This window comes from Anser anser (assembly GCF_964211835.1).
Source record: "Anser anser genome assembly, chromosome: 27".
Lineage (NCBI taxonomy): Eukaryota > Metazoa > Chordata > Aves > Anseriformes > Anatidae > Anser > Anser anser.
Genome location: NC_139748.1, coordinates 1,014,883 through 1,037,384, shown reverse-complemented (window position 1 = coordinate 1,037,384; position 22,502 = coordinate 1,014,883). Strand labels below are relative to the sequence as shown.

Sequence of the window (22,502 nt, the reverse complement as noted above, 5' to 3'; positions counted from 1 at the left end):
CAAATGACTGTGTATCTTGCCAGCTTCCTACCTCTCTCCCTCTCTTTGTTTAGCCTGGATCTCCTTGGACATGTTTCCTCTTACAGAGCTTTCTGTATTTGCATGAAAATACAACTGGACATAGAAAAAAAAAGAATATATATAATAATTATGATCCAGTCTGTGCATGACAGTGAAGTCACAGAATCACAGAATGGTTGAGGTTGGAAGGGACCTCTGGAGGTCATCTGGTCCAACTCTCCTGTTCCAGCTGGGCCACCCAGAACAGGTTGCCCAGGACCACATCCAGGCAGCTTTTGAAGATCTCCAAGGAAGGAGATGTCACAACCTCTCTGGGTAAACTGCCAGTGCTTGTTGGGTCTATTCACGTGAAGTTCTTTGGAGCAGATCGTTAAGCATTTCTTTCCTTTTTTTTTTTTTTTTTTTAAATCAAGTCCAATTTTAATAATTTTTTTCTCTTTAGGCTTTGGAAAGAATAGTAACAAAATGGATCATAGGTCTTAGTTTTTAAAATGGCATTTCTTTCTCTGCCAATTCTTGGCAAATGGGCTTGGTATAAAAGGGTTTCAAGCAACCTGTGGGTGTGTGTACACTCTTGCATAGTGACGACTGTGGAAGAATATGCATGCAAACGTGCACACACAACGTATTTCATTTGCACATACTTACTTAAACAAGGTACCGCATATACAGATATCTGTTAAATATGCGTACGTATATGTAATGAGAGATATGCATGTGCTCATATGATGTCTGTAGATATGTGAACTCTTAATTGCACATATACAAACATTAAACGAATTAGTCTTAGATGCCATCTTTGCTTTTTTTCATTAGAAAGGACATTTTAAAACCCTTTTTGTTCACTTCAGTTTTACTGTAACTAATACAATTCATCTCCTCACCTAATGGGATATTTTCCTCTAAGTATGTTAAAACTATTTAAAATGTATTACAGTTATTAAGTTGGGTAGAAGAGTACTTCTTGTAAAGCTTAGTCTTGAACTTCTGGGACATGGTTGTGCAGTGTAAGTTTTAGATCATTTCTCTTGTGTTACGGATTGCACAGCAGAGAACCATGCTGAATATCATGCCAAAGATCTAGAAGAAAAGGAATGAAATTTAGGGATCCACTTAAAAAAAAACATTATAAAAATAGAACGCGTATCTGAACAATTTTAAGGTTCTTATTGCAGAGTAGCAAGTGATTGCTTCTATCTACAAACCTTAAGATATCAGACAATTAATGTCAAAGATATTTCACTGATACTTAAAGCCAGGATTTTACATGCCCACATTGGTTTCACTGTTCTTTGTTCTGAATGGCCAGCATAACAGCCCCCAAATGTTAATTTTAACATAAACTGCACTAACATCAATAATTGTGACTGTTGGTGTTATGCCTAGCATTGCATCAAAAGCTTCTGATTTTCAGAATGCTTGTATGTGGAATATTGTATACACATTTGATGAAGAGAAGAGAATGATTCCAGAGGAATCGCTGGTACTGGTGTTAAGCATTGTGGTTTTACAGAGAAAGCTAAGCTCTTAACAGTTGCTACTCAGGACCGAGACTATACATTAGATATAAAACTCTATTCATGTTGGGGAACTAGTTTACTAGAGAGTATGTTAAAAGCAGAGAACAGTGGGTCTCCAGAGTCTCCAGAAATTTCTTTTTGCCACAATTTTATGTTCCAAAGCAGAGTTAGCCGCTACTGCCTGAGGCTTCGCTGCGAATGATGGGAGATGTCAGTACTATTGGGCAGTTAAATCACTGAGCTCACATCCCCATCCCGCACACCTTAAGGAAAAAGGAGACAGCTGATGAGTCACACACCATAAAGTGTCAGAAACAAGCACGGAAAAATGTACTGATGTGCTTCTCTGCTGAAGAGATTATTGCTTCACAATTTCTACTATATTGGAGGTGGGAAGCCACAGATGAGATGCTCTAGCGTATTTCTAGTGTATCTTTGTTGAGCATTGTGGTTATTGGAACTCTGTCCTACCAACACTGATGTGCTGCACTTTTGAGAACACCTTCACATTTTATGCAACTTACAGCTCAAGTGATCTAGGTTTGTTTATCCACTCCAGTTACCCTTTACCCACTCCACAGTTTCCATTACATACATAAACCCTTCATCTGCTTTGAATGTCCACATAAATCCATGAACCTCCTACTCTTCAGAGCAGCTAGAAGCATATTTCTTATAAATTTTCCAGCTCCTCATGCTGTTTTGGACTGTTGATGGTTTCTGAATGTGAAGGACGTCATGGCACACGCATGCTGGAAAATGCTTTCTGTTAAAGCTGTGTTTGATGTAGACTGCCCACTCCTGCCATATATGCCTTGCAGCAGGGTGACATCTACTGGTCACAGCTCTGTCACGAAGGAGCACACCTTGGGAAAACAACAATACATACTTGTGGGAGAAGGTGGAGTGTAAGGAAAGTTTTAATGGTGCTTTAATGACATAATTCAGTGAATCGCTACCTATCACTAGGTGCTGTGTGTTTAGGAGAGAGATGCTGTTCTGAAAACTGTGCAGTTTAAATCCTGCTCCTTTAACACAGCGCATACTGATCACTGGATCCGTGACCTAGAAAATCTTTATATAAACTATACTTCACATTGAACCAATGTTACAGGCAGCATTTTCCTGAAAAGCCATTTCACAGGACACACTGAGGAATCTCACCAGCAGCTGCAAAACAAAGCTATTAATAAGGGACGGGGGACTGGACTCAAATACTGATAAAGAGAATGAGAGCATGGATTTACTCACTGTGATGCCAGCAATTGCAATTCCAACAATTCCAACTAAATGCAGATTAGCATCAAGTACATTCTGGATTTCAACCAGGCAGTTCTATTAAAAACAAAATTTTAAAATTTTTCACTCCTACAAAAATACACTCCAACTCTATTAATTCTGCTCACTAAACAACAGATGAACATTAAAAAGATTACTGCAGTCTCTGCCCTAACTCTTGTATCTATACTTTGTGTTTTGTTTGACAGCTCTCACAGCACATTCCCTGTTTTAGTGAGACATCAGTACTTGCATGTGCTATTATGTACTTCTTGCCTGTACAGGCTGACACATACAAGTCATCTTACAATCAGTTTTCCCTCAACCTAAAACTCGTTCTGTGATATGCCGTGCTAAATAAAGATGTCTGGCCCTTCAGATTGATAGAGTACTGATAAGCAGATTCATCAAATGATAGAAATAACAGTATCATTCTTAACAACAAAATGTCTACTCAGGAGTCTCTGTGCAATACTAAGACAGGCACTTGCCAAAATTCAGCTTTCATGGGGTCTTTCATTTGTGACTCCTGTTCTGCTACATCCTTCTCATCGTGCTTTTCAGATGGTGTAATATTATCATAGCTACAATGGGATGCTGCAAGCAGGCTTCAGAAATTAGGGCAGGGTACGTTCCATATGACCTCCAATTTAGTTTTGCCTCTACTTTGTTCCATTTCATACAGAATTTTCTTACTGGAATTTGTGAGGTAAAAAGGAAGTTCTTTCTTTCTTTTACTTGTAGAATGTCTCCAATTTTACTGAATGATTGACATGAAAAAGTTATTAAAACAACCAGAACAGAGGACACTTGCCTTTGGCATCTGGATATTCTCTGGACAAGGTAATCCCATTTGCTGTTCCGTATTATCTTTACCACAGCATTGGAGCTAAATGAGGAAGAGAGTGTCAAAAGAAGGGGAAATCATAGACTGTTTCCTGCTGATAGTGAGTCAATTGATAACAAAAAGTAAGAGAAAAAATAAACAGATCAAGTCATAAATTTATTCCATGTACTAACTGATACCTCTGGTAGAGTTCCAACTGCATGGGTTCTCTAAAATCAATTTCAATTGTCTGTAGCCATAACAGACAAATTCCTACTAAAAAAAACTTCCAGAAGTATCTCATAGCAAAGCAAACAAGTAGATTTTGGAAAACCAGAACCCCAAATTCCAAGGAAATAGGCATGGAGAAAGTAGAAAGTCCAAATAGCACATACATAATTAGGGGCAATGTACAAAAGCTACAACTGAGAATTTTAGAATCTATTTTTTTGACAGAATATAGTGCTGGGTTTGGAGACCATAATAAATCAGTGTTTCAGAGGGTTTGTTTTTCCTGTTTGCATGTCTCCCACAAAATGCTTAGAATTCCTCTTTGGGTCAGAAATAACAGCCATGGGAGAAGGACAAAAGGGTCTGAGGTTGTAAAATGTTTGTTCTAAAGAACGTGGGAATGCTGTGAGGAGCAACAAAGCCAGGGCTTGATCTTTGTGGGAGGCAGAGTAGATAAAGGATGCATGCAAGTGGCATTCAGGAAGTCACAGGTTCTAATGCTGATTCAGATACTAACTCTGGGTGGCCTGAATTGAGTCACAAATTATGTTCTTTTATTTTTTTTTTCTACTTGGTTCAGTCTGTGACAGTCAGTCAGTTACTTCATGTTGGTAACACTGTAGTTCCTGGGACATTGGTCACAGGTTTTTCTCTGACAAAATAGAGACTCATCTTTGTACTTCTCTCTGCATTTTTGCGTATTTATTCTTGGACTTTAAAAGATCCATAATAGTCATACCTGCTGCACAACAAAGACCAGAAGCTTTAGCTCAAATTTAAAAGCCTGGCCATTTTAACTTTCAAAAGTAGGAATAACTTGTAATCTAAAACCCAGAATTTTGACGTGGCCATCAGGAAATGGTTGTGAGCCTCTGACTCCATTTTAAGCAACATTCAGTTCTATTCTTCCGTACCTCAGTGGGAGGCATTCTGAATTTTAAATGATAATGTGATAGTAGAATGGTAGTACAAGGTATTTAAGCTCAGGAGAACTACTCACAGCTAAGTGGTAGTGATAGATAGTCCTGTTGACCTTCCCCGGGTTTTTCATATATTCATCATAAATGTCTTCATAGATTTTCTGGACTTCCTGTATTGCCTGCAGAAATCAGACTTTCCAAGTAAGAGGCAAATAAGTCTTACCCTCAGTCCAGTGCAGACTTCCAGCTTGTGCCATCAACCTCTGGCGCAGAAAATTATTCTTGGTAAACTGAGGTAGACATGATAGGAAATATGGGAGGTTTTATAGCCTGATGACAATCAGAGGTACTCTGTATGGGTCAGAATCTGCTGTTTTCTGTGCTTTGGTTAGATGTTTTTTAGTTGGATAAGCTCAATGCTTGAATTTAATCACCCTTCTCCCAAGAAATACACCCTTATCATGTAGTTCCACTTGATGATCCTCATGGATGTAACATTCGACCACACAGATAGTCTTTCCTGAGGGGGCAAAAACTGCATCCCATTCTGAAACCGGACTTGCGATAACACAAGCTCTCATTTACTCCAGATAAGAATGTTAGAGAGTCTTGCTTGCAAAAGTCTCCTGGATACTTTTCCTGTTTATGAGCCAGCCTTTAGGTCCGTCAGCCACAGGAATCTAGAACTGTCCCCTTATTACCTTAGAAGAAGCTTGCTACTCACCACTTTCTTGCCTATGAAAGCGAATACTCCAGCAGTGACCTCAGCTGCAAATATCACCAACAAGCAAGCAAAGAACTGCAGAGGGAGAAGAGAACCTTATGTCAGTTTACTCTGCACAATGCGCTTTACGTGGACTGCCACTCAGCCCCTCATTCTTGTCCAGATCTCAACAGCCGCGCAATAACTGACAGAGAAAACTGGTGAACAGGATCAGTGACAAGGGCATCAAGTCAGGCTTCTTGTAATATAAAAACAAAGGTAGAAATGGCAAAGATTTGGCTCTAATGGTAGTTTCAAGAAAGATGAGGTAATTCTAGGAAATGCATTACAGGAGGCAAGCAATGGAACTTCATGTATGGAAGCGATGCAGTAGCATGATGGCTAGAGATGCTAGATTAACCAGTAAAAGGACATAAGACATTTCAGATCTTGGACAGGAAAGATCCTTCCACTAATGACACAAGACATACGCTTTTGAATGATTTTCCAGCACTTCCAGGCCCTTGAAACCTTTTACTTACTGCTCCAAGTAAGAACTGAGACTCGCGCGCTGCTCCACAGCACCCAAAAAATCCAACCATGGTCATGAGAGCACCTGCTCCCACCAATACATAGAGTCCTGTGGAAAATCAGAATCAGACAAGAATTTAAGAAAGTTTTTCTTTCCAAAGTCTGCTAGCTATTTTGTCAAAACCACCCATTTGTAAATAGCAATGGTCTCTGTCTCTCACAAGGAACATCTGTTACACAGAAAATTTGCTCTCACCAGGAAAGGAAACTAAAGATTTCTTCAGAACTCTTGGAGAATCATGGAGACAAATGAAAAGACTTCCACCTTCCAAGTTTCCTGTTCCCAGGGTAGCTCAGTCCAGGAAGAACATACATTCTACCATCCCAAATCACTTTACAGCTCTTCAGTGAGGAACATAAGGCAACAAATCCAACACTGCTTATTTCTATGAAACCTGGGGCTGAAAACGTCCTGTGCTGCTATGCAGGGGCGGAACTCAGAAAACTACCTGGCAATCTATGTTCTACCAGTTGCCTGGCAGTACATAAAAGAGGACATTTGAAGATCTTCAGGAAAGGTACAGGTATTACAATATGATGTCTCTCTGAAATCAGTACTTTGGGTGGGGAAAAAGGTGAGTGCTGTTGGAAAGAAGAGGAAGATTGGGAGAACACCTTGAAAGCTGTTAGAGGAAGTGAATGAAACACTAAATTTGTCAGCTATGGTTCTGAGCTTGGCCACTGCCCAGAATGGAAGTTTGCCTACAATTCAGTGATTGGTAGTACGGCACCTTCCTTTTACAATAACTAGCTGTGTTACTGCCTGCTGAGAAGAAACATTCCAACATCATTAATGTACATTTTTTCCCCTCCAGTATATAGATGTAAGTATCAAAAAATGAGACAGCAGTAGCTTTTGAAGGCTAATAGTATCACTGCATTATGACAAGAAGACTTGGAAAAGTGTTGCCTGAAAATGGATAGAATCACAGGACCATACAAATCACATCAGATTTTTTTTTTTAAAAAAAGGTGATTCTGTGTTTAAGTAGTAGAGTACCTAAAACTTACAGGCCAAGAACCTTGCATGCTTGGCCTACAAACTCTGTCTCATGATGCATGCTGCCTACATCTGAACTGCAGGATACCCTCCTAAACCCCTTATTTCAGTAGGTAGCATCAGAATGGTTTTGCAGCAGCCAGTGGCAATACTGCATTGCTTTCTTGTTCTGGACATTCACAGCTAAATGTTTTGCAGTTGTTGAATTACTGACCAAAAGATATCTGCATGTGGACAAATTTAATGACATAAAGAAAAAAACAAGTGGATCATTAGATCAAATGCATTAAGAGGATAATGAAGCAATCTATGTATGAAACTGTCAACAAAGGCCAGGCCTGACCCAAGTACAGAATATGGAATATGGCAGTATAGCCCCATTCTTAGAACAACAGATCTAGGATCCCAGCTGTGTTCAGAACTTGGCAGGACAAAAACTGTAGGGGTAGGGGGATTAGCATTCATTTCTGCCATCTCTAAAGCTGCTGGAAATACTGATCTCCTTTCCTTTCCTTTCCTTTCCTTTCCTTTCCTTTCCTTTCCTTTCCTTTCCTTTCCTTTCCTTTCCTTTCCTTTCCTTTCCTTTCCTTTCCTTTCCTTTCCTTTCCTTTCCTTTCCTTTCCTTTCCTTTCCTTCCCTTCCCTTCCCTTCCCTTCCCTTCCCTTCCCTTCCCTTCCCTTCCCTTCCCTTCCCTTCCCTTCCCTTCCCTTCCCTCCCCTTCCCTCCCCTTCCCTCCCCTTCCCTCCCCTTCCCTCCCCTTCCCTCCCCTTCCCTCCCCTTCCCTCCCCTTCCCTCCCCTTCCCTCCCCTTCCCTCCCCTTCCCCCTTCCCCCTTTCCCCTTCCCCCTTCCCCCTTCCCCCTTCCCCCTTCCCCCTTCCCCCTTCCCCCTTCCCCCTTCCCCCTTCCCCCTTCCCTTCTTTTTCATACGGGCTTTATCTAGGACAAAGGGAAACCAGAGTACAGAATTTTTCTTTCCTCACTTGTAAACATGAACTGCTTGATCTGTGCTTAGGTAATACATCCTTTGTGTGTGGTGTCGTTCCTACCAGACGACAGCTGTGTTTGGGCCTTGTTTCTGGGTGCCATGCCAGACGAAGTACCAAAGACTGTGCAGCGTCATATAATTCTAGTCTTGGTCTTGTGTGGGCAACATGGAGGACACAGAGATCTGCCGTGCTGATCTACTGCTTGAAAAAACAGCTTCATTTCCTTCCCCAAGCTGTACGAGGGGACAGGAGCTATAGACTGTGCACACTAGATGGCACAGTGAGCCTTGCTCTCAGCTTTGGTTACTCAAACTTTTCATCAGAATGTTTAGTATTCTCAATTACAAATTTAAATATTTTAAAATATGACCCAAATCTTCAGGGTTAACAGAGCTGCCAGGACTTACTATTAGCAGACCTTGTGTGACCTAGACTAGAAAGCCCTACAAATGACAGTTTGCAATGATTGTTTGGAAAATGAAAAAACAAACTGCCAATATACAAGTGCAGAGGATGTAGCCATACTGCCATGCAGGTGCAGCCTTTTTGAAGAAGGCAGACTCCAACCTGCTGCCTGTTCATTAGCTGTCCAGCCACTGTATATTAGCCAGATATCCGTCCCAGCTATTGTGATTCTTCTCCTCCATCTTGTGTGCTCTGCTTCCTTTCAGGGATTGCTGCTGAGGAAAACATTCTGCTAAATAGTAATAAAACAATTATAATTAATATGGCTTTGCCAGATCTGTGATACCAGATATGTGGGATTTGCTGCTGACTCTGTTGGCAGTCCACATTATGTGTTTTCCAGATTTTTAATAGCCAGCATTTTGGGACTTAGTAGGACTGAGCATTCTTTAAGCTAATGCTTGTACACATTCACAATGCAGTGGCTTTCACTGAGGGAGGGATATACAAAGATATATGTCACTCAGGAGTAGGGATCAGCCCCTTGTTGAAGGAGAGCTGGAAAAAGCGCTAGTCTTAACTTCAGTTGCAGAACCTGCTGTTCAAGTGCCAAACACTAAAACTGCCATTTTCTGAGATCTCCATGGTAACAAATGGAGTATAATTATGGAGATGTTTCCTGGGCCCTTTTCCACATGTCACTTCCTACTTCAGTCCCTGCAATTACTTACTAGGCAACTTAGGAGACAGACTTTTTGATTAGGAAGACTCGAGAAATGTCTTCCCATTTCTTTTTGTTGCTTCGTGCTAGCAAAGACAAAGCTCTCTGAGACTCAGGGATGAGACCACTTTCAAGAATCTTTGTTTCCTCATGTCTGAGAAACAGGCTTAGCATTTCACTTGCATGACTCACAGCTAAACCGCTACCTCAGTTTAGAACTTCCCTTTTAAGGCATGCTACAGGAAGAACTTCTCACACTACTCACTAAACAAAGCTCAGTTTGCTGCGTGTCCTGGTCCCATAGTTTTGCCAGCCAGAAGTTTAAAACCACTTTCTTCCATCTTTTGTTCAGGAGAGTTAATTCCAGAGTTTGTTCTTGTTCAGCCTGGGACTAGTAATTGCTGACACTTAGAGAGTTATTTCTAGCTGAAAAATACTGAGGACATGTAAAAAAAAATACTCAGAACTAAATACGCTTTTAGGTGTCTACTATATATACGCACATGTAACCTTTCAAACAGGCATAAGACACTTGAATTGTAGAATGGACTGGAAGGGACTTCAAAGATCACCTAGTTCCAACCCCCCTGCCATAGGCAGGGACACCCACCACCAGACCAGGCTGCCCAAAGCCCCATCCAGCCTGGCTTGAACACTTCCAGGGATGGAGCATCCACAGCTTCTCTGGGCAACCTGTTCCAGTGCCTCACCACCCTCATAATTTCTTTGTGATACCTAATCTAAACCTACCCGCTTTTAGTTTAAAGCCATTAGTCCTTGTTCTATCACTGCACCCCCTGACAAAGAGTCCCTCTCCAGCTTTCCTGTAGGCCCCCTTTAAGTTGGCTCAGGTCAAGCTTTTCATCCACCAGTACCCCCAAGTCCTTCTCTGCAGGGCTGCTCTCTATTCACTCATTGTCCAGCCTGTATTCATGTTTGGGATTGCCCTGACCCATGTACCTTTAAAAGTACCTTGTAAAAAATTCAGAGAGACCAGGTTACTTCTCAGCTTGCACTGAGGTTTCCTAGCACCCAGAGGCAGGTATGATTTTAAGGAGGAATACCAGAGCAACAATTTCAGAAACATCCTACATGATGTCAGTATCTGGGACAGGGAGCTACAATTTTATTTTATTTTTTTTCCTAGTGGGCTGTAACAGCAATGTAGGCACAATCACCTCTAATTCTGTAATGGGAATAGACCTAAACTAAAAAGTGAGTCTCTCTAGAAGGGGAAGAGAAAAAAAAGAGGGTGACAATGATGCATTGTATGGCATCCCTTAGAATCACGGCTTGACCTTGTGACATTGTCCGCTGATGGCTGTCAAACTTGGCTACATAGGATCAACAAAGAAGCAGACTAGTCCAGAAATTTGGTGGTATTAATGCCATACATTGCTGTGGGGGTAGTATCACATGTCAGAAGTAACTAAGCTTCACTAAACCCTGTTCCTTTTAAAAAAAGTAGGACGGAAAGGAAAGCTTTAATCAGCTTCTATTCATAAGTGCTTCCATTGTAAAATACAAAGCCTTGACATGGCCTTCAGCTTGGCATCCACAGCTCAGCAGAGAAAGAAAAAACAAACACACTTAGTTTATAGTCACAAAATGGAACACATTTGATAGCTAGAAAATCTGACACAGAGCTTCTCCACAAAGCATGGCAAAATGAAATGTGCAAGTCAGGTCAAGGCAGATTTGAGAATACTGTCTAGCTGCAGCTTTTTGTGCAGCGAAAGTAGAAAAGTACATGGCAGAAAGGAAGCAAATGTTTTTGGCCTGTACAATGTTTTTTTTTTCTTACCTCATTTCGCCTCTGTTCATTTCCTGATTCCTAATTTGGTATCTTTTTTGATCTCTGTCTGCTAATGGAGAGGAGAGTTTGATAACTTACTAGTCGCTGAGTTCATTGTTGTACTGTTTGGCACCACAAATCCCATACAAAAGCAGACATCAGATGAAGAGAGAATACTGAAAACAGGCATATTGCTATGACATTAAAGACGGCAACCATCAGACCTATAATGACAGAAACCTGCCAACTATGTGGCTACCTGCAGCTCAAGAATATTTATTGCATACCTTCGTGCTGGAGCTAAAAAGCAAGTCACTCTCAGCCCCTGAATGCTAAAGGCATGCACTTGGACAGAGTACCAACTGTCCCTAGAACCAGAGTCCCTCTATGCTCCCATTGCAAAGAATCATGTGATAGGCAGAAGTGTGTACTGCCAATGTTTTACGAGGCAGAAAGGAAACACTGCAACACAAACCAGGCAGATAGGAACCTACTAATGTGAAAATTAAAGCCATTCTTATTTCATACAATGCATGAACTGTTATCACCACCATCAGATATAGTCTGCCAGCCTCCTAGACTCGTAGAGATCTAATTTCACAGTCTGAAGTAGATCACATTCACAAAGTTGGTTTTCTTCAAAATCTTACTGACAGCTATGAGACACAAATCTGTGCCTGCAGCATACTGCAAAGAGTCAGAGCAGACAATTGTATGCTGTCTGTCTGGCTTTATTTCACATGGGTTTCTTGTTTACCTGGCTGCTATGGTCACTTTCCATTTTAAATAGTTCTACTCTTTCTTTTTTGGGCTGAGTAACTAACACTGAACAAAATGCCAACTGTTCATACTCTACTGAGAACACAAGCAGCTCTGTTCTTGGCATAAGTGATCCAGAGGCAGTGATGACAGGAGTCCTAGAACCCAGACACGACCTGAAGAGAGTTTCCTGCAGTTATATGTGAATTACAGTGTTGGAGGCAGATGTGCTTCTCCCTAGATAGACTGAGGCTCTCAGACCCTCAGCAGAGCACCAAGGAACCTGTAGTGCAAGTGTACTGTTGGAAAAAATGAGAAAACACATGTAGGAGTTGGAAATAACAGGCCAGACAGGAACAATTGTATATGTTACATTCTGTGGCGGAGTCAGTTTTTGAAACAGGCTCGTTACTGGACATTACCATTTTTGTGTTAAAAGATTTTTAGTATAAATTTATCTGTTAAATACATTTTCAAAACTAGAGAAGAGAGGCAGAATTCTCTGAAGGAAGATGAATTTCTGGAGAACTGGAGCATACCCTTAATTTGAGCATAATGCACATACGTAATTATGTGTTGTGTGAATACAATATGGTTAATCTTCCTGGGACCACAAAAGCATTACAGATACTGGCCAGTTCGTAGGCTTCTGCTGGTACACAATTCCTGAATTTCAGTTTAAAAGCAACCTCACTGTAATAACATCCTGGTTTAATGCCTCCCCCTTCACACAGAATACCAGCATTTGTTACATATCTTGGTCACATGCATCTCACAACTCTGAATAATTATGTCCCAAATTCACATAAGCCCAAATGTATCACATATCACCTTCTCAATAGTCTTCAATGGCTCTGTCAATGTCTACTTCACCCTATACTAAGGTTCACTGAAGTAAGAGGTGTGAGATCGGTATCAGTTAGGTTCTTAAACCCAACAGGCAATTTTCAGTGGGCTTCATTAATGCCAGCAGAATTGCAGATTGCATGCAGCTTGACTAGTGACAGAAGAGCTGATATTAAATCATATTTGGAGCTGTGTGCGTTTTTTAGTATCCCTGCAAAGATGCTACAAGCTGGCTTGCTGCCTCCCAGCACCTTTGCTTATAGGAAACATCTAGCTTCTTAGTTTCTGACTGACAGTGTAATGAAAGCAATTGGCAACATAGGTACATAGTTCTGCACAGAACCATATTCTTTTTTTCAAGCATTGCTAGACTGAGGGTAAAAGATTAGTAAGTTGACATACACTCAAAGATGACAAACAGAATCAGCTGTACACAGTGTCGTACAGCCTGCTACAACTATTCACTCATGCAAGAACATTACAGCCTTTTTTGCTTTGGAGCTTTTCCTAGATAATTAAAAGTGTTGAACCTGTGGCGCTGGACTCTGGCCTGCACAACTCTGTGCTGCCTCCGCATGGGCAGTCTGACCAGAATAAGATACAACTGCTTGATCACTCACTGAGGTAGGCCATGGAATACCCTACATACTCAGTGAATCATATTGTAAGAGTTCAGCATTTGCAATGACGAGACCAGCGTGCAGACACTTAGGGTGACTTGCAGCTGCCCAGAGAAAAGAGAATAGGGTGCATCAAAGAAAGAGATGGCGAAACTGTCAGTTCAACTGTTGCTGCTGTGTGGACTGAGCTAGCTTTTTGATAGCTGCACACAGAGGGAGTAGGGTGGGAGAAAGACAAGGATAATTTACCAGGCAAAAAACATAAACTGTATTATCATGCTTAAGTGATTAATTTAAAAAACAACCCTTCTGGATCTCAGCACATGACACATATAAAACAAATAATCTGAGCTAGATGGACAGATTATTTTTATTTAATTGGCTTGTTAGAATTCTGACTTTGTGGTGGCTTTGTCTTCTAGGTAAGAACTCTGCCTGGTGTGATACTGGCTCATAGGTACTGATTGCTAGGTTTTATGATCCAGCATAGAGACTGAAGACTTTTAAACCACTTTCACTTTGAGTAAGGTAGTGTTTTTTGGTGGTGGTTGTGTAGATTTTTTTTTCTGGTAGCGGGGTGTTGATTATCATATACCAAGATGATTTCTTATGCAGTAGCTTTCATTTTCCACTCAGGATCACTATCAGCCTTTTCTAAACAAACTTTATTCATTGCAGAAAAGACTTGCACACAGGATGATAGGAAGAAAGACAGACAAACTCACTGCTTATATCTTAGGTACAGACTAAAAGCCTCTGCAAAGTCTAATGCACATGATGGCAGGAACACTCAATGGTCCTCTTGTGGTTTTGCATCACTATACAAAGGCTACTTTGTCAATAGTTCTCATTTTCGGGCTGATGGAATTTGATAGGCTATGGATTTTGGAGAGAAAATACTGCCTACTAAAGGTACAGTGTTTGACTCCAAAATACGTGAATAGAATAAAACAGAATGAGGCACAGAAGCAGAGAATTGTAGTTTACATGGATTTAACTGCTAGCCAGCTCCTGTTTGCGTGGGCACCCATTCCTATGGAGAAAAAATACTAATATCCTTCAACTCCAGACATGACTTCATATCCTAAGGCATGCACCATCTAATTGTACCTTTCAAAGCCAGAATGATCACTCATGCTCTCATAGACCCCAAGAAAAAGCCACAGCCACCCTGAAACTTCCATCCACAGCTGGTCTGGCTCTGGATTGCAGCATGGATCATGGAACATGGGCAAAGAGAGCATAATATATCAGAAAGTTTGTGATCTCTGGCTGTGCAGGAGAAGCAATGACTCAGTGCTACCCATTGTAAGAAGAATCATCCAGGTTGATCCATTCACATTCATCATTACTACCCTTATTAACAGGGCTTCATTTTAGTGCTACTGGCAGTGATGTGACCCTCTCACTTCAGTTATTAGGGGTACACAGAGTTTGTCGTCTGTGTTGTCCATGAAGCCAAAACAGATTTTCCTCTTCATCCACCAAATGCAAAGAGAGGAGAGCAAATGTCTTGAACTATCCTTTAAAAAGCCCCTGTGTTGGTTTTTACTTAACAAATGCTCAACTTGCACTCAACAGGCACTGTGTCTTCTTGTTTGTGGTTTAGGTATTTTTAAATTTAAGAGCATCACTACTACAAAGAACTAACGAAGAACCAATCAATTGCGAGATAGCAGAAGGTTCATGTCAGGTTCACACAAGCATCTTTCTTACCCTTCTGACTGTAGCAGACTTTCCTGCTCAGTAAAAAGCTCACGAGAATCTTGGCACAGAAGCCTCAGAAAGGAGGAGAGAAAGATCTTTTTTCCATTTGGTCAGTACAGTGTCACACACAACTCAGATAAAAGAGGTGACTGCCCAGCTATTGACCTTTGCTTAAAATTATTATTATTTACTGGAATACAGCTAAGAGAGGAATATATGAAATCTACCAGAGCTGAACTGCAGTAAGAAGAGGAAAGGTACGTTTTTGCCTAACTGCCCTGAAGCACATGCACAAAAAACATACTATGAGATGGAGTAACAGGAAAATATTGTCGTGCCTGCCACTGCAGTGAGAACTCCAAAAGCTGGAACTGGAATGAGAGGATGTCCAATTTTAGGAAGCTACTCCTTGTATATAGTTGAAAACTTATCTTCCACTCCAGGGTGCGGTACATTCAGTAGATTAGATGGAGACTGCGTGGGTCAAAGAGTTCCAGTTTCATCCCCTTATGTTGTAGGTTAAAAAACTTCAAGCTGCAGTGGGGAAGATGGATCACTGAACACAAAACCACAAGCAACAGAAAAGTAACACCACATATGTGCTTGACCTCAGCACTGCTGCCTGCAAGTTGTTCTGAAACCAACAAAAACATTTCAGTGGCTGGAAAAGATGAAGAGGCCTGGTTGCCAAGTCATGGCCCAAACCATTCCAAGGGGTAGAAGAGACAGCTGGACTGCTGCTAAAGAACAAGGCTATTTAGAGAAACTCATTCTGGCCTATTGGAAAATGCAAGGATATAATTATCAATTATTTTAAAATAAAACAATTTCAGATCCAGGAAAAAAAAAACACAAAACTTTATAAGGAAGCAACAGAGAGAAACTGGTTAGATTCAGCTGGCAGCTCAGTACAGGTACAAAAAGAGCAGAATGTGCTGCTCTTTGGAAGCAAGAAAATGAGATGTTATCCACAAGACGGTGATTCTAGACAGTGCCTCAACCTACAAAGCAGTGCTTCAACCTACAGACATCTAAATGCAGCTGCAGTGTCCTTCCAAGCACTGATGCAGAGCTTATCTGATCACAGGGACTTGGGTTATCACAAGGCAGCCATAACAGTGGTCAGTGGAACAAAGTTAAAGAAATTGTTTTTAAACATATGGCCATGTGTTTGTATCTCCACGTCACGTTGGTGATCTGCTTTCTCTTTCAGCCCTTTGGGCAGCTGCATGTAGTGTAATGCACAATATTCCATATTAAGAGTTGCTATGCAGAATTCTGGCTGTCACCCAAAATGCATGTTACCGTGCAAACACACAAAACCAAATAAACACACGTGCAAACACACAAAACCAATGCTCCTAGAAACTCTGTGAGATGAGTTAAATGCACAAATGTCAAGCGGGACTTAAAGTTGAAGTCTCCTACAGAGCTAAAGCACTTGAGACCATCAAGTGCAGCCTTGTCTGCTGCTTCTGTTGAAAAACAAACCAAACCAACCAACCAACCAACCAACCAACCAAACAAAAACAAAACAAACACAAAAACACACTAGTACTTATCACTGATCTTTTACTATTGCCTTAGTGATTGTTGACCTCTTCAGGTTTCTGACTGGCTGTCCCATCGGTTGTTAAGAATTCATAACAGCATTTAATGTAATTTGTAAGGAGGGAGGGGAGCATATATATTTTTTTGTTTAAGAGACATGCTCCATTCAGAGCACACTGCCTATGATAAAAAAGGGCCAAAACCTTGTCTTAGAGTTCAGCCAAAAGTGCAATTTACAGGAATTCTCAACATATTTATGTCCTGTTCCTTAGCACTTCCTCTGCTAGCAGTTACATATTACAGCATTCAGCACTATAAATATATGTAATAATCAGCCCAGTAGTTGAATGTCACAGTATACGACTAAACTTGTACAAGAACATTCCTCAGGACTTCCCAAAATGAACAACTCTGAATAGCTTTTGTAATTCTTATTCAGGACTGAAGCAGATTAAATCTTTCAAAGATTTAAATACACATGCACCAAAGAATATCTTGTTTATACAGTGTTACAGTCTGCACTGCAAAGCTGTGAAATGACTATGGTGCTTATTCACATGACAGGATTTACTGCTTTCTGGTTTCTAACAAACCAACGGTAATTGAATTTGAAGGCCAGAACATCTCTCTATCTTGTTGAATCTTCCAGCTCAAACCTAAGTAGATGAGGCAGGGAAGAGTTTCAAGCTACAGCATAGGAAATTCAGCAGGTATAAGCTGGATATGGAAATAAAGGTGGTGGTCCCATATGCTGCCAATGTAGCAGCTCAGATGTAAGAGGAAAAGTAAATCATATTTCCTTGTCCCTCTGCATCAGAGGAGATGCTACAGGGTATTTTGCAGCATCCCTCAGGCCCCAGTCAGATTTCCATCTGAATGGTCTTATTCAATCTCTTAAACTCCCAGAGAAATGTTGCTGGACATAACACTCGACCCATCTATTCCCTCAGTACTGTACAGTCAGATCTGTGCCTCTGGCCTTGTTGCATATGTCAAAGAAGCTTTGGTTTAGGACTTTGGTGTATCAGAGTCAAGGTCTCCATTAAGAAAATGGGGGTATTTAAAGTAACTGCACAGCCCAGTCAATATTCCTGTGATGGGTAACTGACTGCTAGGACATTCTGAGTCAAATTCCATTCTTGTACACCCTGCCAGGGTGGCTTGATGGCCAAGACAGGACATTCACACATGGCGTTTATAGATGGCAAAAATGATTGTACCAATTGGATTTTATTGGCTGAGTCTATATCAAGGAGTGAAAAGGGAAAAAAATCTGACCCTTCTTGCGTAAAGACAAGTTGCAACTACCAATGGATGGAGAAATGCAGTTGCTGGCAGTCCTAGACAGCTGCTATTTCAGGACTTCTATAGACATGTAACAGGTTGTGTTTCCCAAAAACCCAACTGCAAATCCTAGGGAGAAAAAAAAAAGTTAAATGCCTAAATTAGGTATGACCAATAACAGTCCTGTGGGCATGGGGAACTTGTCAATTCATGCCTAGGTTGGATAAACGGTTCTTGGGATGACTGAACATCGTGCAGTTTTCAGCTGTGGAAGGATTTGCTCTGATACTTAAAACCGGGCTAAGGGCCTCTGTGTGGAGACACAGGGAGAAATGGTGAGCAAGTCTTACTCCTCCACTGGTACGAGAAGCATTCAGAGATGACATGGTTGTTTCATTGATTAGCAGCTGCACAGAAAACTCTGGAAGGATATATTGATGAGCCCTATGTCCCAGTAGTCTCTGACCCATCTCAACTTCTACTGCAACAGCATTAGCACAATTCATTTAGGATATGTAGGAATTCAATCAAGTGTGAAAGAAGAGTTCAGTTAGGCCTAAAGAAATTAATGCCAAGCAGAGAAAGGATGAAAGCCACCACCCACATGGCACACAGCACCAGAATACCCGTTTTGTGCAGCTCAGCTCAGGTATTGTTGGCCTTCATATAATTCAATGCATGAGGTGTGTCATGTGCCCTGGGATGAAACCAAGGCTAATGGCTACTGCCATCACAGGCGCTTAAACTTACCAATGAAGAAATACTCTGGAGGCTTTTTGTCTGAAGCAAACTCTGCCATAACCCCACCAAATCGCAGCCATAGACCAAAGGCAATGACAGCCAATCCTGCCAGCTGAAAAATACATAGACTAGTCAATACTTTAATAACAAATGTCTGGAGAACATCAAAGAAGTGTCGTCAAAGAAGTGTCAATAGCAAGTCCCACAGTTCAGAATTGCACAGTCAGAAAATTCAGGAAGCTCATGGTAGTATTTGATAACAATGAATTCGGTGCAATGTATTTATTTCATTCTTTTGGCTTCTCAGTATAGTGGTGCTTATGAATTTACTAGTGGCTTTCAAACCTTTTTGTGTAAGCTCTTTTAATCATCAAAACTTGGCCTGAATCACAATGGGCAAAGGCTTGGGGCAGGGAGGGGCAAGGGTGGTGAGGGAGTCAGTGCCCATGGGAACAGACAGGATGCAAATCCAATGGGAACACTGCCCTCCTTCCTACCAGAAGACCCAGAACTGCATTGTAGCCATACCATATGCAGGAGGCTACTGAGAGCCTCGGCCTGGAGTCAAGATGCTGTTACTGCAGGAAAAACACTATCGGGGGGAGTGCTGCCAGACCAGGAGTTGAGTAGCAGTGGCATGACTCAAACCAAACTTACAGACAGAAATAACTTCATTTGCTTTTTTCAGCCCTCTAATCTGTTTTAGGGCTAAGTAACAGCCCGTTGGGCTAAGAGGTGCCCTCTTCCCCTGTATGAATCTCAGGTCCAGCTCCAGAGTCACGAGATACATGATGGTATGGAGAGACCAGCTGGACGTCAGTCACACCAAACTACAGAAGATCTTTTGGCCATTTCAGAATTGCTGCTGCTGCTCAATTGTGAGAATGGTTCTGTTTAGAGGCTTACCAGAAATAAAGGCTTATATTGTTCTTAGGGATGTGCTGAAGTAAAGTGTCTTTGGACTGATTCTGACAGGGCATTTTTCCTATATATTGGAATCCCTGTCAGAACTAGGAAATAAAATGATTATTACAGTGCACAATATCTTTAACCACAGAAATAATTAACAAAGAAGCATTGGATACTGTCAAATTCAAGGAAAAAATCCTTTTAATGCAAATGACTAGATAAAAATGACATGTCAGATGAGGGAAAACAGCTATAGACAGTGGTCCCAGACCCACAGCATGCCGGACATTTATAAACCTGCCAGGCAATGGCAAGTCTTCTGGCAGTTTTAGCATCCTGCAGGACCAAGCACAACACTGTGCAGAGAGAGTCCAAAGGAGGGCAACAAAGATGGTGAAAGGTCTGGAGGGGAAGACGTATGCAGAGTGGTCAGGGTCGCCTGGTTTGTTCAGCTTACAGAAGAGAAGACTGAGTGGTGCCAGGTCACAAGGGAGAGCAGAGGGGCAGGCGCTGATCTCTTCCCTCTGGTGACAGCAACAGGTCCCAAGGGAACGGCATGGAGCTGCGACAAGGGAAGGTCAGGCTGGGTGTTAGGAAAAGGTTCTTCACTGAGAGGGTGGTCGGGCACTGGAACAGGCTCCCCAGGACAGCGGTCACAGCACCGAGCCTGCCAGAGTTCAAGAAGCATTTGGACAGTGCTCTCAGACATAGGGTTTGAGTTTTGGGTGGTCCTGTGTGGAGACTGGAGTTTAACTTGATGATGGGTCCCTTCCAACTTGGGGTATTCTTTGATTCTATGAATGCTCCCTTACTGTACTGATGGAGGCCCAGAGCCCAGGTCTGCAGCAACCGCCCAACCTGAATGAGGTTTATAAAACACCTATTGCTTACCATATCCGTGGAAGCCTGGTAGGGTGCTTTTTGAGCCTGTCCTGCATTGCCAGGCACTTGATTCAACTAGCATAGCTACAGCAAGCAAAAAAGGCAGGCAAGCATATGGCTGAAGAGCTTGGGATCACAACTTCCTTCACAGAAGGTAAAGAACAAGATGTGCCGCATCGTAGAGTGTGAGAATCCCCTGCCACTCTGGTCATGGCATTTGTACCTCTCCTGCTTGCAGGCTTGGGCTCAGGCTGTGGACTGCTAGGGAGCAGCATGAGCCCCCTCCTACTAAGTGATTCTGGTACTTTGGATGTGTTTGAAAGGAACGCCCCCAGTCCAGCTGAGAAGATGGTTTCTGCCATTTCAGTGAAAAGACAGATAACAAAACACAAGTAATTGTCACTCCTGTGAAACAACATAAGACAAAGCTTTGTCCTTCTTACTGACTTGCAGCTGCAGCTGAGCAACATCATTCTGCTCCCAGAGCTTGAGCACAGCAGCACTGTGTACCCGGAGCTTGCAGCGCTGTCACCAAGAGGGAAAAGCATTTGGTTTAACTGTGTTTAAAGCATAAAGGAGACAAAAGCCCAAAACTGGTTGCCCCAGAAAAGCTGAACAGGATTATTTTGTGACTTTTTTTTTTTATTATTATTATTTTTTTAAACAGCAAGAAAAAGACATTTAAAAGGCCACATTTCTAATTGTTTTCTAATGTGAAACCGAAAAGTTACAGGAAGAGAGTACACAGCATAGGGGAAAGTGAAAGAAAAATGAAAGGTAACAAATTAAATTGTGCTGTGGAACTGCGAGCCTATAGAAAAGGTGTTATGATTGGAGAGTGGGCATAGCATTCTCTGATCTCTTGAGGGTGTCGCAATAAACACTGTTCTTTACCACATTATGGTAGCCCACAGCAAAGTAAGTACAATATGATGCACGGACTTTGTCTTCCAGGATGAACTTGTAAAAGTAGCAGCTGTTGGCTCACCATTTGAAATGATGTTATTAAGAGGCATCACAACGCTGTGGAGAAGGATTGTACTACATACACTGCACGGGATGCTGGGAGACCCGCTGTGGCCTCCTGTTTGAAAAGTTAGGCTTGTTGGGGAGATGCTCGCTACTTTAAATTGTCATTAAAGAAAGATACTGTCTCTTCTCAGAAGTGCCTTCATACATCAAGTATGCGTTTTTCCAGGAGGAGATGTATCCTTATGAAAAAGTCGAGGGCGCTAGCAGGGCGCTCCTGCAGCGCAGGCAGCCTGTCACGCCGCGCTCCGCTGGGGGACTTGCGGACTTCCTCTGGCGTGGGGCAGCCCCGCGGGGCTCTGGGGTGTCCGGACGCCCCGGCAGCGCGGGCAGGCGCCCGACACCGCGGCAGCCTGGCCGGCCGCAGCCTGCTGCCCGCGCGCTCCGGGGCGCCCCGCCAAGCGCGCCGGGCTCCGGCCGCTCGAGGCGCCGCGATCCGCGCCGCGATCCGCGCCCCGCCGCCCTCCTGCCCCGCCGCCGCCCGCGCCCGGCAGGTGCCGCCGCCCCGCCCCGCCCCGCCCCGCCCCGCCGGCCGGCGCTCACCCAGAAGCTCAGGTTGAAGACGAAGAGCAGCACCTTGACGCGGCGCATCTCCTCGCGCGCCGTGCCCATAGCGGGCGCGGCTCCGCTGGCAGCTCCCGCGGCGGCTCGGCCCGGCTGGGCGGTGGCTCCGCGCGGGGCGGGGCCGGGGGCAGGTGCCGGGCCGGGCGCGGCGGCGGCGGGGCCGGGGGCGAGGCCGGGGCGGCCGGGGGCGGGGCCGGGGCGGGCCGGCGGAGCGCTCAGGGTGGCGGCGGCGTCGGCAGGCGGCGGGAGGCCGAGGGTGGCTCTCCGCGACCGTGCGCGGGGGCCGGGCCCGCTGCCGGCAGGGCGCTGTTCCCCGGCGCCGGTGCGAGGAGGCCGGGCACGGGGCGTGCAGTGGGGCCCGGCCGGCAGCCGCCGCGGTGCGGGGCGCGCCGGGGCAGCAGAAGGGCCCTGCCGCCTTTCCCTCTGCGTGCGCCCGGTTAAATCCCTCTGCCCTCTCGACGTATCACAGAAGGCGTGCTTCCAGGGTTGAGAGGCTGATGTGTGAAGTCCAAGGATAGCGGGGAAATGGCCGAACTCCTTGAAATAGCTTTCCCTCACACGCTTCAACTAAGGTCCCCTAAAGTTCATCTTCCAATCACTAATACTTCCACTT

At 43.2% G+C, this 22,502-nt stretch overlaps 2 protein-coding genes across 7 annotated transcripts in view; one reads left to right on the top strand and one right to left on the bottom strand.

The window, feature by feature from the left end:
* TSHB (thyroid stimulating hormone subunit beta) overlaps positions 1–22,502 on the top strand; it is a 152,238-nt gene that overhangs the window by 10,309 nt on the left and 119,427 nt on the right. The window lies entirely within an intron of this gene.
* On the bottom strand, positions 392–22,451 carry TSPAN2 (tetraspanin 2). Of its 4 annotated transcripts, none has more exons than XM_083812552.1 (8): positions 21,869–22,026; positions 18,515–18,617; positions 6,042–6,139; positions 5,521–5,595; positions 4,877–4,975; positions 3,634–3,708; positions 2,793–2,876; positions 392–1,101 (listed from the first exon to the last, which is right to left on the bottom strand). In XM_083812552.1, the coding sequence occupies exons 1-8, from the start codon at positions 21,935–21,937 to the stop codon at positions 1,036–1,038; spliced, it is 669 nt and encodes a 222-aa protein (XP_083668678.1). In that variant the 5' UTR covers positions 21,938–22,026; the 3' UTR covers positions 392–1,035. The 4 variants fall into 4 exon arrangements, with proteins under 4 accessions (XP_083668678.1, XP_083668680.1, XP_083668679.1 ...); XM_083812554.1 differs by lacking the exon at positions 392–1,101 and adding an exon at positions 1,108–1,804; XM_083812553.1 differs by lacking the exon at positions 392–1,101 and adding an exon at positions 1,811–2,407.